The 15,693-nt window shown below is 49.2% G+C and overlaps 1 protein-coding gene across 2 annotated transcripts in view; it reads right to left on the bottom strand.

The window, feature by feature from the left end:
- The window catches only part of CACNA1D (calcium voltage-gated channel subunit alpha1 D), a 320,181-nt gene that overhangs the window by 84,030 nt on the left and 220,458 nt on the right, over nt 1-15,693 (bottom strand). The window contains exons 11-14 of one of the 2 annotated variants that reach the window (XM_059939925.1): nt 12,992-13,075; nt 5,342-5,429; nt 3,987-4,013; nt 52-212 (exon numbers count right to left, since the gene is read on the bottom strand). In XM_059939925.1, the coding sequence (XP_059795908.1) occupies nt 52-212; nt 3,987-4,013; nt 5,342-5,429; nt 12,992-13,075 (360 nt within the window). The remainder of the gene's footprint in view (nt 1-51; nt 213-3,986; nt 4,014-5,341; nt 5,430-12,991; nt 13,076-15,693) is intronic. The other variant, XM_059939926.1, reaches the window with a different exon arrangement.

Here is a 15,693-nt window from a genome sequence, read left to right as displayed (position 1 = left end):
GCCTCAGGGATCCCCTACTCGGAACAAAAAGAGAATGGCTTCTGCTTATACCTTGAATCTGTGTCAACCAGTCGGGCTGGTCGTAGTGCTCGGAGGAAATGGTCAAGGTGTTGAGAAACACCAGGACAATCACCAGCCAGTAAAACGTGACGGACTTCACGGCGGCCCTGCACCTCCTGCGACTGAAGCGGTTCCAGCGGCGCCAGCGGCGGCTGCAAGAGAAGCAAGCGTCACTCCCTGGACGACAGATGCAGCACCTCATCAACATCACTGAGGAGCAACTGCACTCTGGAGGTCCCAGCTGGGGTCAGGGTGCAGGGAGGAAAGATGAGAACAAATGGCATAGAAATGACCAGACCTCGTAAGACAAATTACTTTGGTTTTAAAATACAACTTTTGAAAGCACAGTCTTGACTTGATCATGCTATCAGTTTCCTTCCTATGGCTTTAGATAACCCCATAATCTGCCATATGCAGTCCTCAAACCAGTTGGGAAATCTAGATATTCACAGAATCATGAGTTCGTACACATATGCAGTTCATGTGCCCACCTCGAGGCACATGGATCTGTCCGAGCTCTCAGGGCAGAGAGACCAGCTTATCATACACATCTCTCAAAGCACCTCAATCATCATGCGGAATTTACCAGGCAGCGAAGTGCTCCCAAACCTGAGTTTTCCTTTTAGGGAAACTTTCAGTCCTTTCTTAAATCTGGAGGTTCCTCTGGAGCCGGAGAGAGCTGTCGACGTTGAGTACTCCTGAGTCATCAGGTGCCCTTTCTAACTAGGGATGCTCAAAATATACCTTCAGGAGAAAAGCTAATATTGAATCATGTTTCCATACAAATAGAATGAGCTGAGCCAAACAGACAAGTAGCATGTCCTCTACCAATTCGCAGTTGCAGTATGTAATTAGAGAAAGTATTCTTTCCCTTAGCCCGTCTCCCTATAGGAAACGTTCCCTGCCACAGGATGGCTTGGTGAAGGGGGTCCCAGGGAAGGGCCGGCCAAGTGGCAGTGTCAGCTCTGTCCAGGCTGTGCTCAGTGACGGGGGTGGTGGGCGCTTCCTCTAGGTGCTTGAGTCAGAAGAATCTCCAGGCTGTGTCCAGGGCTGCAGCCCTGGCCGACTCAGCTGCACTGATCTGCTAAGAACACTGTAACCCAGGGGCCAAAGAAAGAGTTGTGTCAGCTCTTTGGCAAGACCTGGAACAAGCAAGGTGCATTTGGTTACTGCTCTTGCTATGTGGTTTCTGATGGTAATGGCAGCTGGAAACATGATAACCAGCATAGAAGTCCACTGAGGACACTAAAAACTTTCCCCACAAGACTGGGTTTCTCCTGTGATGCATAACTCAGTACACATAAGCAAGGTGGCCTGGACAAGATCCAGCCTTGGTGGGTCTATTCATGCTGCAGTGACAAGTCACAGGTGTCTCCCAAATCTAGGGGACTGTCTCATCCCCGCAAACCCTGCACTAGGCACGTGGAGATGAAGGCATGGTCCATGGCCCGTCCTTGAATAGTATACCGGGCTGTGGCAGGTAATTATAAATCCACACCAAGTGTTACACCCAGGGTACTGGGTACAGGAGCAAAGAGAAGGGAGCTGCAAGGGATCTTTGGAAGAGTTGGGGAAGGCTTCTCCAAAAAGCTGAGGTCTGGGCTGGCTCTCAATAGCTGAGTAAGAGTTAGCCAGTGGCGAGAGGGCAGGGCACTCCACTCAGCTCCCCCAAAGAGACTTGGATGGGAAGAACCTGAGTGTGTGGTACATTTGATGGCTTGAAAGCAGTCCAGAATAACAAAGTGCAGAGTCTGGGAAGGGTGTCAAAACATGAGACCATGTTTTGGTGAGCTGGGGGCCAAATTATGAAGGAATTTAAATACCCTCTGGCAACAGGAAGTCCATGAAAGGGGGCTTTTAATTTTTTTTTTTGGCCGTGCCCCACAGCATGCGGGATCTTAGTTCCCTGACCAGGGATTGAACCCGTGTCCCCTGCATTGGGAGTGCGGAGTCTTAACCGCTGGACCGCCAGGGAAGTCCCCTTTTTTTTAAGTCAGGTTTACTGAGATCTAATTTACATATGGTAAAATTTACTCTATTTAGTTCTACAGTTTGTAATCACAATCTAGATGTAGAATATTTCCATCACTCAATAAAGTTCCTTCATGGCACTTTGTAGTTAATCCACTCTGCTCACCCCAGCCCCAGAAACTACTGATTCGTTCTCTTTATTATTTTGCTTCATCCGGAATCCTATGAACAGAATCATACAATATATAGCTTTTTAAGACTGGCTTCCTTCACTTAGTAAAAATTCGTTTGTGATTCATTTGTGTTGTTGATCTCTCAGTAGTTTTTTCCTTTCTTGTTGCTGAGTTTTAGTCCATCATATGGATGAATTATAATTTGTCTACCCTTTACCATTTGATGGACATTTGAGTTATTTACAGCTTTTGGCAATTTTAAATAAACATGTAAATGTTATATTTATAAATTATATATATATAATGCTTATGAATATAAACATTCATGAAAAAATTTTCCTGTGTAGATACCTATCTTCATTTCTCTTATATAAATACCTTAGAAGTGGGATTGCTGGGTCATATGGTAAATATCTTTGCTTTATTATTTTTACCAAGACAGAGAAGTATGGTATTGAGAGATATATATTTTCATAATCAATATGTGCCTAAATTATATTTAAATCATTTCACTCTGTACTATATTTTCAATAATTATAGAATGTGTTGTTCAGCCACTTAAGGGTACATCTGTAGACATAACCTAAGACTGCAGAAGAATCTGAAAGATCCAAACACAGTATGCTTAGAAAATGCAGATTTTGGATCTAATGTATACTGCATTAATAAACGATGTGAAATGTTAAAAAAAAAATTACTGTTTGACTTTATAAGAAACTGCCAACTTGCTTTTAAAATGGCTATGTCATTTGACATGTAGCAATGCATAAGAATTTTCATTGATCTGCATCCTTGTCAAATGTGGGATTGCCAGATTTTTTAATTTGATCCATTCTATAGATGTGTCGTGGTATCTCACTGTGATTTTAATTCTCATTTTCCTAATGACCAATGGTCATTTCATGTGCTTATTTGCCATCTGTATCTCTTCTTTGGCTACTTGCCTATTAAAAATCTATTGTCTATTTTTTATTGGGTTGTTTTCTTATTACTGACATTATTCTTTATATATACTGGGTATTAGTCCTTTATTAATTATGTTTTGCAAATATTTTCTCTTCCAGTCTACAGCTGATCTTTTTCTTTCAAAGAGCAGTAGTTTTAATTTTGATGAAGTCCAATTTATCAGTTTTTCCTGTTACGGCCAGTGCTTTGGGTGTTGTACCCAAGAAACTTTTGTCTAACCCAGGGTCACTAAGGTTTTCTCCTATGTTTTCTTACAGAATATTTACAGTTTTAAGTTTTACATGTAGTTGTACTCCATTTCAAGTTAAGTTTTGTATATAGTGGTAAAACACTGTTTCTAACTGAAAAATAATACTTATATGGAAAAGTATCAAACCATTGGTATACAGTTCAATGAGTTTTTACCAACTGACTGTGTAACCTGCACCCAGAACAAGAAAGAGAACATTACGAGCAACTCAGAAGACCTCTTGAGCTTCCTTCCATGGAAAAGCTTTAAGCAGAGAAGTGACAGGAATTATCTCTCTCAGAGAAAGGACTCTGGGAGGGGATATAAAGGGTTGATTAGTAGGCACAATGTTGGTCATTGTTGCATCTTATTGGTCTGTCTGTTTTGGAGGGGGGGATCTTTGGCACCTACTACACTGTTCTCCAAGGCAGGTACTTACTGTTTACTGGGCAGATTGATCTTCTACACGAATGTTAGCGCCCACAGAGCAAAAAACCAAGTCTAGAGCAACTCTATGTAAAATTCAGAAGTTTGAACATAAAAAACCCACACAGGCTTAAGAAAAAGTACAGAAAGAAGATACTGACCTGAGCTTGGATTTTGAGATGGCTTGACTGAAAGAAAGACAAAAAGAATATGATTCCTGTTAGGAAGTCTTCAGAATACGCTCCCCCCACATTTCAGCAGAGATATCATAAAAGCCATGCATGGAAGCCTGGACCCAGCACCCCCGGCTCCCACAGCGGGCCAGCTGGGGTGAGCGCGGAGCAGGGGGCCAAGCGAGAGAAGACTCTTAGCTGCCTGAGCAGCCCTGGCACAGGTGGTGATGCCAGGGGTTCTTCTCCCCTCACCCAAATGCCTCACACTGCAGCCAGCAGGCCCTCTCCTGCCCACAGCTCAGCCTCACATCTCAACAGCAGCACATGCTGCTGCTGCTACAGCAAAAGGAGCCCTGGGCTCGGAGTCCTAGCTCTGCTCTTCCCTCACTGCGAGAGCTGGGCAAGCAGTGCACCTTCTTGAGCCTCAGTGTGCTCATCTGTAAAATGGCAAGACAAACCCATTCCCTGCCTATTTCATGCTATTGTAGGAGGGAAGAGCAAGAGAGAGGAGGCAAATTTACTTCATAAACTGTTGAGTTTCCTGCTCCTAACACATCATTTTTATGAACCTCTGCCAAGGAGATCAGATTCTCTTAAAAACAACACCTGTACTCAACAGACATAAGACCCACAGGACACCAGCAGAAAGCAAACAAAACCGCATGGGCCTCCCCCAAAAGCAGGCGATGCTCTGCACGCTGCTGGCGCACCCGCTGCTGCAGCCCAGCTCGTCTAGAAAAAAGCCAGTGGGTGTTAAAGTGATGGCATCCTCCACGGTTAGGAGAGGGTGGTGCAGGGTTCCAGACAAAGTGCGTGAGCCGAGGAGGGCACGGTCTCGTTATCCAGCCACTATACATGAGGTCGGGAGACCCCGTGAGTGAAGGAAACTTAAATATGTAGCACATTCTATCAGCAATTCTGCCATACAAGCCCTTCAAAGCACTGACGCCAGCACCAGGCTCAGAGAATCGGGCCTTTTACCCCCACCGCCGACACCCAGAGGGCCCGGCCTTGGTGGCGCCTCTTCTTCTCCACCAGCACCTAGTGGACACAGGGGAATTGCCGGGTTACCTGGCTCAGCCCGCGGCAGGCTCCACCTCAGTGGGACAGACCGCTTTGAGGGAAGAGGCAGGTGAAATGCTGGGGGTCTGGGGGATCTGGGCTAGGGGGAGGACCAAGGGGTCCAGGGTGAGCCCGCCCGCCCCTCTTGCACCTGAGGCCATGGCTCCAGGGCTCCCCTGAAATCTGGGTGTCTTCTTCATATCTGCTTCTCTAAGAAGCCAGGAGGAGCCGAGAGTTCAGGGCACCCCCCCCTCCCCCCTCCCCCCTCCCCCCCCACTCACCAGAGGCTCCCACAGCAGCCTTGGTTCTCGCCTTCCCCACTCACGTTCTCCGTGTTCACAGACTCCGTCTCACTGGTGGGCATGCTGGCTGTGGGGAGAAGAAACGCTTTAAATGGTGCCACGGATGCACTGTGCGCCCGGGGACGGGACAGATGTGATCTCTGCCTCCAGGCTGACCCCTGGGGAATCGGGCAAGAGGGCGAGGAGGGTGATGAAGGGTCCTCAGGGGCTAGACCGGCAAAAGGAAATGACAAGAAGCCAGGCGCCTCCACAGCGGGAAGCCCTCATTTCCGTGATCTGCTCAGGAAGCCCACAAAGTCCCCCGACAGGAAGAGATCCTGTCCATCCAACTTCCCAAGAAAAGAAGCCTGGGCACCAAACTGATTCCTGCCGCTGTGCCTGGCGCCAGCTTATTCTTCTGATTTCCAGGTTTGCGCTGAGAGGCCATCAAAATATCTCAGTTACAGCTACGTCTTTTCTTGTCCCAACAAGAAGTACTCTAGAAAATCTGTGAACAAACCTAATATTTCACAAACAAATTCTTATTTTAAATATACTGAAGGAGAGGAGGTATTATAGAGGGAGGAGTGCATGAAGGTACCAAGCATAAGCTCTTTTTAAAAATTTAAGAATTTGACTCATTTTCCGTTAATCTATCTGATGTTCTTCTGCCCAGCCTGTGAAGCCAAGATGCAGACGGTGCTGACCAAAGGCACCGGCACTAGAGCACCAAGAAGTAGTCTTATGGGGAGAAGAAGGTTTTCTCCCAACCAGCGGCCAGAAGGCAAAGCTGCCTGTGGTCCCAGTGCTACCAGGGTCTCTGGGCACATCTCCCTCCCCCATAGCAGGATCCTGAGCAGAAGTGGAAGAAATGTTGAAATGCACCTGCTAGTGTCAGGAGGCCCTGGGACCCACCCAGAGCCACCATCTGGCACACGGGTGTTTTTTCTCCTCCACTTGATTCAACCCTAGAAACATCACGGACGTGTGCTGGAGACCAGACAGCAAAGGAGATGCGGGACGCAGAGAGGGAGTGGGCTCTGCACCTGCCCTGGAGGACCCGTGGGAGAGGCAGCCCCCTGGCTGGACTTCAATCTACTGTGACAAGAGCTACCGCAGGGGTCTGAGCAAGTGCAGTAACGACTCATTCTGCTCTGGGGTTAGGAGAGGTTGTCAAAGGTTGAAACACAGGAGAATCACCCAAACCCATGCACTTCTATTCCTTGATGCATAACTTTGAACTGCAGTGACCTTATGGTTTTTATAGACCTAATGGTGCCAACAGGAAAGCCTTTCCCCCTGCAAGCTCTGCCCATATGTCTCCTCTTAGGAAGGACGCCTTGGTTTCAGCTGTAAAACCCGGCAGTGGTGCCTGGAGTGCTGTGGGGCGGAGTCTGAGACCAGCTCAGGCACACAGGGCGAAGGCGTGGGACCAGCGAGCTCTGTCTGTGCAGTGAACGCCTGCGGACCCTGCTCAGGGGAGAGACAGGGTGTGAATGACAAGGATGGACGCAGACCTGACTCGAAGGGCCCAGAGAGCTGAGAAACATCTTTTCTGAGGCACCAAAGAAGACCCCTTCCCTTCTGTGAGCACCCAGGGAACTGAGCCTGCTTGCGAGGGGTGGGGCTCAATAGCCACCTCCAGGCACATTTAGGCAAAGGTTTCAAAAGTGAAGACAAAATGATCATTACAGACCCATATAATAATACAGCTGGTATTCTCACAGAATAACCTTTTTCTTCCTTAGTTAAGTCAAAAGAAATCAGCTACAAACTTTGATTCACTCTTTCACCATTCCATGCAAAAAAAACAGACAAAAACACCACCCACCCGCAAAAAAAAAAAAAAAAAAAAGCCCACAATCCAATCACAGGAAAACCTTTAACAAAAAGCTCCATCAAGAGATAGAAACACACATACACAGGAGGCTGCTCATGCAATTCACTTCTCCATGACTGTTCCATGCTCTGACTTCAGCAGAAAGACTGAAAAATCATAAGAGTCAGCCAAGTTCATTGTTAGAGGTTCCTCCTATAGGGTCACCCTTATCTTCAGGAACAGCACAAAGAAAATCACGGTGGGAGACCCTTACAAATATGAGCATGAGTCGTCTTTGTGGAATGTTTTTCTTGGTGCTTAGTGCCACCACTAAGAGGACAGAAGTTGAGAGCAGCATGGGGCGGGGGTGGGGTGGGTGGGTGAGGGTCCTCGGCCTCAGTTAGGTCCTGGCTCTGCCCTGGGCAGTCCCACCTCTCTTCAGGCTTCAGTGTCCTGCCTGTAAAGTGGGGACACTATCTCTAGACTCCTGAGGGTCACTTCCATCTCTAACAGTTTACTACTTCACGGTTCTAATATTAACCACTATTAATCATAGTGTAACTTCAGTCACTATTTCCGAAAGAGCAAACTTCTTCTGAATGGGCTAAAGCTTTGTGGCTTTTTACTCTCTGGGGCCATGTCCCATGATGACATCAATAGAGTTGCTGCATTTCATTCCTAAAGCTTGTTTTTCAAATGATCTGATCCAAACAGATAAATTACACCACCCTGCCTATGGGAAGGGGGGCAGGGGGATGGACATCATTTTGCATTGCTGGCTCTATGCCAACTACTAGTGAATGAAATGTACAAGCTGCTCCCTGGACTAGGGTGGGGGTGGGGAGATAAGAGATAAAACTGAACTCCCCAAGCAGAAACTGAGGCTGCACTGGTGGAGAGAATCCCCCTGCTCGCCAAGTGGGCTCCATCCTTCAGGTGGGATGGGACAGTGGTTAAAGCGGGCTCTCAGGTTGGCCAGATCTAAGTTTAACCCCACACTTGGGACCAAACATCTCCAAGGCTTCATTTTCTCTTCTGTAATCTGGGGAGTACTTAACCTCATAGGGCTGTTGGCAGAACTGTAAGAGATGAGATACAGAGTGGGTCTGCAGTGTCGGGCCATCGGTGAGGCCCATATATGATGAATCCATCATCTCAGAAAAGCTTTCCTGGAGCTCCCTGGAAGCAAGGCGACACTCTCTAGATGGTCCAAATCCAGTGTCACTTCGCCCTGCCCACTTCTACTACCGCACAGAGGACTGTCTTTTGAACAGTCTTCCGCACTTCTGAACCAGCCTCGGCCAACACCCCTGGTTTGTATCTTTTCTGTCTTAAACTGAGTTATTTCTAATTTAGCCTCTTGTATGGAAAGCAACTTTTCTGGCATCACTGTTTGACACCTACAGAGCCATAGGTCCCTAATAAATAAATCTGTTCCAGAATCATGTCCCTAGGGCTCAGGAGGAGGGGGAGAAGGGGCAGGTGGAGGAAGAGAGCAGTGACCACGCTAGAACGCGGTGACCTCATTTGGTCCCGGAAATGGATCTGGATCCAGTCCCTCCCCCCAGGCCGAGGAGCCAGGCTCTGGCCGGGGCCCTGGCACCCTTCCCGTCCACTCCAGCCTCTCCCTGCGGCTAAAGGAGTGTTTCCTTTTCCAGACGTGTAGAAGACACAGGGCCCAGTGGGCATAACCAAGGAGCTTGTTTGTACATTAAAACATTTCACCCTTCACTTGCACCAGGCATTCATTTTTTTAATGTTCATAAATTGATATGGATTTCACTTCACTTAGCCCCAATAGGATCCCATCTACATTTTAAAAAATCAAGACAGGAGAATCACAGACTGTTAGAACTGGAAGGGGCTTCTGAGATGACACGAACAAACGCTGTGATTTCACAGATGAGAGAACTGACCCACTTGCCTTGGGACACGCAGCTCACACGTGTGAGGAGAAAGCTCTCCTGAGTCCCTGCCACTGTGCCACACCACCCGTGTGGCTTTGGTACATCCTTAAATATACTGATGTAGGTTTCAGTATTGGTACATGTTGGTATGTGTATGGGTATATACTTAAAACTCCATACATCAAAAAGTTCCAAAAACCAAGCAAGCGTGTTACCCACCAGCCTTGGTGTCTGGTCCTAATTAGCCAGACCACTTCCAGGAGATCAGCCCAGCAAATGTGGGGAGTACAAAAATCCAGGTGGGACGGGGAATACTGGGACTTCATAAAAATGCAAACAGAAAGAATTATAAAAACCCAACTAAGTAAACCCAAGGACGAATTATCAGAACATGTGCCCTTCTCCCTAACCGGCTGCCGCAGCATCAGAACTGCCCCATTCAGGGTGACCTCTCTGTCCCCCTGAGCAGGGATTCAGCGTTCACTGCTGACCAGTGGCTAGGCCTAATTAGGGCTGCAACAGAGAGACCCCCTCAGACCTACAGGCACCAGACCCTCCTGCAGAAGCCGGGGCCATCTGCATGCAGAGAGGCTATTAGTCCTTTTCCTTTACACGTCGTTTCAGGAAACTTTAGAGCTTTGCTGAGGAAGTTTTCATTTTTAAAATATGAATTTGAAAACACTTTTCAATGACTCCAGCTGAAACCAGGCACTAGAACAAGCCTGTCGCCTGTGCCAGGATGCTGACTTGCCCTGCAATCTGCCTGCGGAAAATCTGGGGTAGCTCAGGGCCTATGCTTTGCAGTCGATTCCAGGCACTGGGATCTCTGGGGAGAGCTCCAAGGCAGACCCTCAGGCTTCGAGTGTGTGTGCGCTGAGAAGGGGCCCAGAGTTGCTGCTGTCGGCGAGGGGATGGTGCCAGCCAGCCAGGAGCCCAGCACACCCTGGACTGCAAGTGAGAGTCGCCAGGGCCACCCAGGCAGCCTGGGCTCGGCCCCCGCTCGGAGCACTCTCTGGGGATAGCGGGTCACACTATTTCTCTTTAGGATCTAACTGTAGGGCCTGGACGCCATCGTGGGTAATGCCACACAAAATAAACCAGGGAAACACGCTGTTTCTCAGGCTAGCACAACATCATCTTCACCAACGCGTAAACATTCCTCTATCTACCTTCTCTCTGAAGGACGATGTAATTCTCAACTATATCTGCCTGGCTTGTGAATTCAGAGGGAAATCAACACACAAATACACGCACGCACACGTGCATGGGTACACGCACCCAGGGGTCTGAATGAGTCTCTGTGTGGGTCCAAATAGGCAGCCCCCAAATTATGTTCACCACTAACAGGCACAGCAAAATCTCAGACTAACTTCCTTCAGTGATGGAGGCCACTGAGGCCAAAGCCTCTAGGACAGATGTCAGAGCAGCTTGGTCTCTGTCATTGGTGGTACGGGGACAAGTCCCCTTTCCTCCTGGGGCTTAGTTACCGAATCTATAAATGAACTGTTGAGCAATTGCACCTCTAAGACCAATCTACCTCTGACCTGACAGAACTGCTGTAAAGAGGAAACACCCACAGGCTGTCTGATTTTACTGCCAGCACCAAGGGGGTTCCCCTTGCATGCCCCCAGCTCGGCAAGGAGAGCAAGACACGAGCAGCACCGCGAAGCTCCTGCCCACCCCTCAGGAGGGTGGCCAGGAGGCCAGCAGCTGGCCCATGAGAACCGGGTCCAAGTCGCGTCCTGGCAGAGCGCCCTGGAGAGTGGAGCGGCACAGGAAGGAGAGGCCTCTGCCAGCCGCGGGGCCAGGGACCACGGGGACCCTTGCCAAGTGAGCCTGGAGCTCGCCGGCCTCCTCCTGGGACAGCCTCGCTCACAGATGTCCTGGGCCTCTAGGACCCTCGCTCCCCTGTTCTCCACGGGACAGGCTTCCTTGCACTCTCACGGCTCTCTTCTAGCACTTCCCTCCACGCCCCAGCAGCCTAAAGCTTCTCACTCTTTCCTTTCAAAGGCAGGGGGGCTGGTGAGGTTAGACAGCTGAGCAGTGGCAGGACCATGGCTGCCTTCCTTGGGGACAGGGGCTCCGAAGCCAAGATCTCGTGTTTTTCTCTTATTTTCATGACAAGCACGAGCAGTGCCACGACACCCCCCGGAGGAATCTGCCTGTGCTTTTGCTAGTGGTGACACGCTCAGCCGTCACAGGGTAACGGACTCCCGTTGCTGTAAAGAAGCCAGGCTCGTGTTGGAGAATGTGGGTCAAGGCCAGACCAAGGTTTCTGTGTCGAAAGCAAGAATCATGCCCCAATAGTAACTATTTCTGTATGACCAGTGACATGGGGAGCACAGCATCCCGACAAGGGCCCCAACCCCACTAGCACCACCAGTGATGTCAGGGGCCTTCTTTAGGGTCCCTAGGTAGCTCAGCCAATAAAAGGCCCCCCGACCCCAACAAAATACAGTAAGTTTCCTGAAAACATTAGGCTGCTTCCTCTTCCTGCAGATCTCAAGGCTCACCCAGAAGCCTCAAGAATCCCTGAAAAGCCATGAGGCCCAAGCCCCCGCTTGGGGGGTGGGCACCTATGTGCCCAAGGAGGGGTCTCTGCTCCCCTAGGACGGGAACCACTCATCTGCTCGTGATAACCCCCTGGAGCTGTAGGCGCCAGCCTTTGAAAACTTATTTCTCACGGCCATCCCAGTATTTCCTGCTTAGCCGAAGCCCATTTCTCCTGCGGAGGCCTTCAGAGCTGCACCAAGCTTCTTCGCAAACCTCTGCAGGCACTAAAGCTGCGAGAGTCAGCTCTGTCTCTGCCCCCAGACCTGCTCCCAATCTCAGGCAAGTTCCTCCTCTCATGGGGCCACCACATGCTCTCAGAGTGACGAAGGGCTTATATCTCATACTCAGTGTCCCTTTCCACTTTCGGGCCTTCTGAAGAGAGTAGGAATCTAATACAACCCTCATTCGGACCATCCAGGACTTGCTCAAGTCCAGTTCCCATCACCGCTGCGCTCGGCATTCCCACGAATGGCTGAGACCACTCTTCAGCAAACGGGGCAATGTGAACCCTCTGCTCTCCTGGCGGCTGGCTTTGTGTCCCTAAGTCTGAATCTTCTCACGCAGACTCCTCCAAACTCGTCTGGCCAGGGCCGACCTCGGTGACACTAACCAGGTGTGCACAGGCAAAGCCCTGTGCTGCTGTGGGACCACAGGGGTGGCTCGGGCAGGCAGGGCAGGACACCAGTTGTTTGCATAGCTGCCCTGCATGGGGATGGTCCTGACGCCAACCCCAGGGCTTCTGATGAGGGACCATGTTCAGCATTAGTCTAGAGCATAGATTGATACTCAACTGATTCCCACATAAGCCCTTTCCCCATTCCCACTTGTAAATGCAAGGGCCCCCAAATTGTAGCATCCTAGAAGTCTGCTTTTAACTTCATTCTCAAAACTGACACTACTAGCTTTAGCCTGGTCCTGGGCAAACCAGCCAGAGATTGGAAGACCCAGAGGCCATGTGAAACATGTAACCTGGAAAAGAAAAAAATCAATCAAATAACATCATTGGAATTTCCAAACAGTTTAGATTAAAAAGCCTCATTTGGGGGAAAGTGTTTAAAAAGTCTGTCTTCCAGTCTAAGAATATTCGTGCGAAATTAAATAAATTTTCTGAGTTGGTTCAGCTGCTTCTTTAAAAGGTACAGTTCAAACAGAGGAAACTGCAATGCTATGTTGGCTAAGACACACATCTGGGGGAAAGACAAGAGGAAAACAACACGGCCAAGTTTCAAAGAAATCAAATGAAAACACAGGCATCTTACAAACATAGCACACAGCACATGCACCTCACACCATGCCCGTGTGTAAGGAAAAGGCGTCAGAAGTCTGGGGAGAAGAGTCTCCCAAAGAGAAAGTTCAATCTCAGCAGTTTACCGTGATCTTTAGCCCTGTGTTGGCGAAAGCAGCAAAACCTCCTTTTCTTCTTATCCTCTTTTAGTAAGTCGGCCACTGTGACCCCTTGGGTGGAACACAGGCAATTCCATTATGCTTCAGTAGAGGGCAGCAACAGCAACGTCAGCAGGCCCGAGGACGCCAGAGGTGGCCCCATCCACGGGCTCTGATACACAAACCCCAAAACTACCCTCCTTGCACGGAGAAACCTACAGTTCGGGATCTGACGGGGAGAGCAGATGTGCACCTTCTGTAGCTAGTATACATAATGCCGGTCTTCGAAAACCTGTCCTAAATAAACAACCAACTAACCCACTCTGGACAAAGGTTTCCAAGGTCTGGCTTCCCCTGTAGGAAGGACGTTAGGGAGAGGGCACTTCAGCAGGAGTCTTGGGTACTGACCGGCTCTGTGAGTCTAGCCAGCATCGCTATATGAGGCAGGACACTCGGGGTTCAAGTGGTGGCCTCTGGACCTGGACAGACCAGGTCTAATCCCAGCCCTGCCACTTACTGGCTGAATGACTGTGGACGTGGTACCTGATGGTGTTAAACCTTAGTTTCTTCACTTGTAAGATGTTAATGACAGTTGGACCTGCACTTCACAGAGTTGTTCTAAGAGGTGAATTGTAAATATGGTGAAATATAGTGATACAAGCATTGGTGAGGCGTAGTCAACCATGACAACTCCCCTGTGGCCACTGGGTTACAAGAAAATGATTCTAGGGTCTCCAGCCCCATCCAGCTCTGTGATACGATGGCCACTCTGGAGTAGAGGCCACACGCCCCTGGGCAGTGCAAGGGCAGTGGAAGGAATGGCGGGTGGGCAAGGGCATGGGGGAAACTTGCACACACGACTGGTGGGAAGGGGAAGTGGTGCCACTCGGCATAACACGTACATTTCTGACGTGGGCCTCCTCTGGGACCCAGCAAAACCCTTCCTGGTAATCGCTCCCATGGGACGAAGGGCACGGGTGGTCACACAACTGCTGCATTTGGGGGGATGAGTGGCGGCGAACATGCAGACTGTGGCAAAAGCTTGGCTGGAATCCCAGCTCTGCCACTTAGCAGGCATGCGGCCCTGAGAGGCTGCTTACTCCCTTGTGCTTCACCTTCCCCCTCTGTCAAGTTCTGGTCTCGGAGCTGTGTGAGGAATAACAGACTCACGTACCCACTGCCTTTACAACAGTGTCTGGCACAAAGGAAGCATGTGATGGAGATTATCTGGTGCTATTTCATTCAACAAGTAACCACTACGAGCTTGTACGTGTGACAAAGACTGTGCCAGGGGCCAGCCACCCCGTGCAGAACAGAAGCAGACCCCATTCCTGCCCCCACGGGGTCTCGTCCCAGTCTCGTGGCAGAGGAAGAGAGCTACCAGACAATCACACAAACAAGCGTAAAACTGTAACTCTGACAACTGCTGTAGACTCCATGTGCTCTATAGACTACCCAGTCCATTGCGGCAGATTTAAACTGGCCACTTATTGAAAAGAGCCAAAATGTTGTTTACAAAAACACAGAAAGAAGTCTACGGCACACGGTTCAGTGAAAAAGGCAAGTTACAGGACCATCTGTGCTGGGCGATCTAACGGTTGGGACCAGTGAGCGTGCTGTGTGTGCAAATGCAGGTTCTCATGTGCACAGGTGAGGCCGGAAAGAACAGGCCCCCATTGCCACACCTGCTTCCCTCTAAGAAGAGGGATGAGAGAATGGTCTTATTTTCTAAACTTTGATACTGTATGAATTCCTTACAGTGGGCAAATATTGCTTATGTAATCCAAGTATATTAAAAACAACCACCACCCTGAGTCGGGACTCTACAAACCTGGCTGGAGTGCCCGCCTTCCTCATCATGGTGGGGCAACCATCCCCAAGTCCATCTCCCACCAGCTCCCGTGAGGCCAGCCCCAGGCAGACGACGGCTCCCAGTACCACCCAGGGGAGGGGGTGTCTCCCGTAACTCCAGCACTGGGCCCTCTCCAGAGAGGGCAGGTGTCCTGGGTGCATGTTTACCATATGCAGCTCTAACTGCTGCTGTTTGCTTTACAGCTTCTACTTGAATGTTTTCCATTTTGAACTTACACCCTGAGGTGGTTTAACTGTGATGAAAGCAGTTTCATAAATCAAAATTTGAAGACACAACCTTTTACACAGGACCAACAAATTCCCATGCCTTGTGCTTGCAAACAGCTATGCCATCTCTGGTTTTCTGCCCACCCCCGCAAATCAAACATTGTAAAAGGCATCAAGGTGGCATGTGCAGAAGGGAGGTGCCAGCTATGACAACCTTGTACACTGAGGGGGCAGCTTCCCAGTGCGAGGCGGGCAGGAACAATCCTCACAGCCTCCAGGACAGCTGATCTGATGAAGAGAAGACAGAGGCCCTCCCCAGTGGTCAGAGTTGGAGTTTCAGGTATCCTCCCCTCTCTTTCTTTGGGCATCAAATACTCCCACTTACAGGGATTACTGATCATTCATAGTTCCCACAGTAAAATGCCTTGCCTTTCTGGCCAGAATTTTAGAATGAGCTTCCTTGAAAAGGATTTCATTGTTTTTAATGCTATTTTTTTAAAAAACTAATCGCTGACAATGAGAAGAGTTTAAAATAGAATTTTAGGCTTTCAGATTTTAATGGCCCCAGCAAAACTCCATTGTTAACTCAGAAACAGCTGCATACGTCTGAA

The sequence above is a fragment of the Balaenoptera ricei genome, chromosome 11 (assembly GCF_028023285.1).
Source record: "Balaenoptera ricei isolate mBalRic1 chromosome 11, mBalRic1.hap2, whole genome shotgun sequence".
NCBI lineage: Eukaryota > Metazoa > Chordata > Mammalia > Artiodactyla > Balaenopteridae > Balaenoptera > Balaenoptera ricei.
This window is presented reverse-complemented; position numbering and strand designations above follow the sequence as displayed.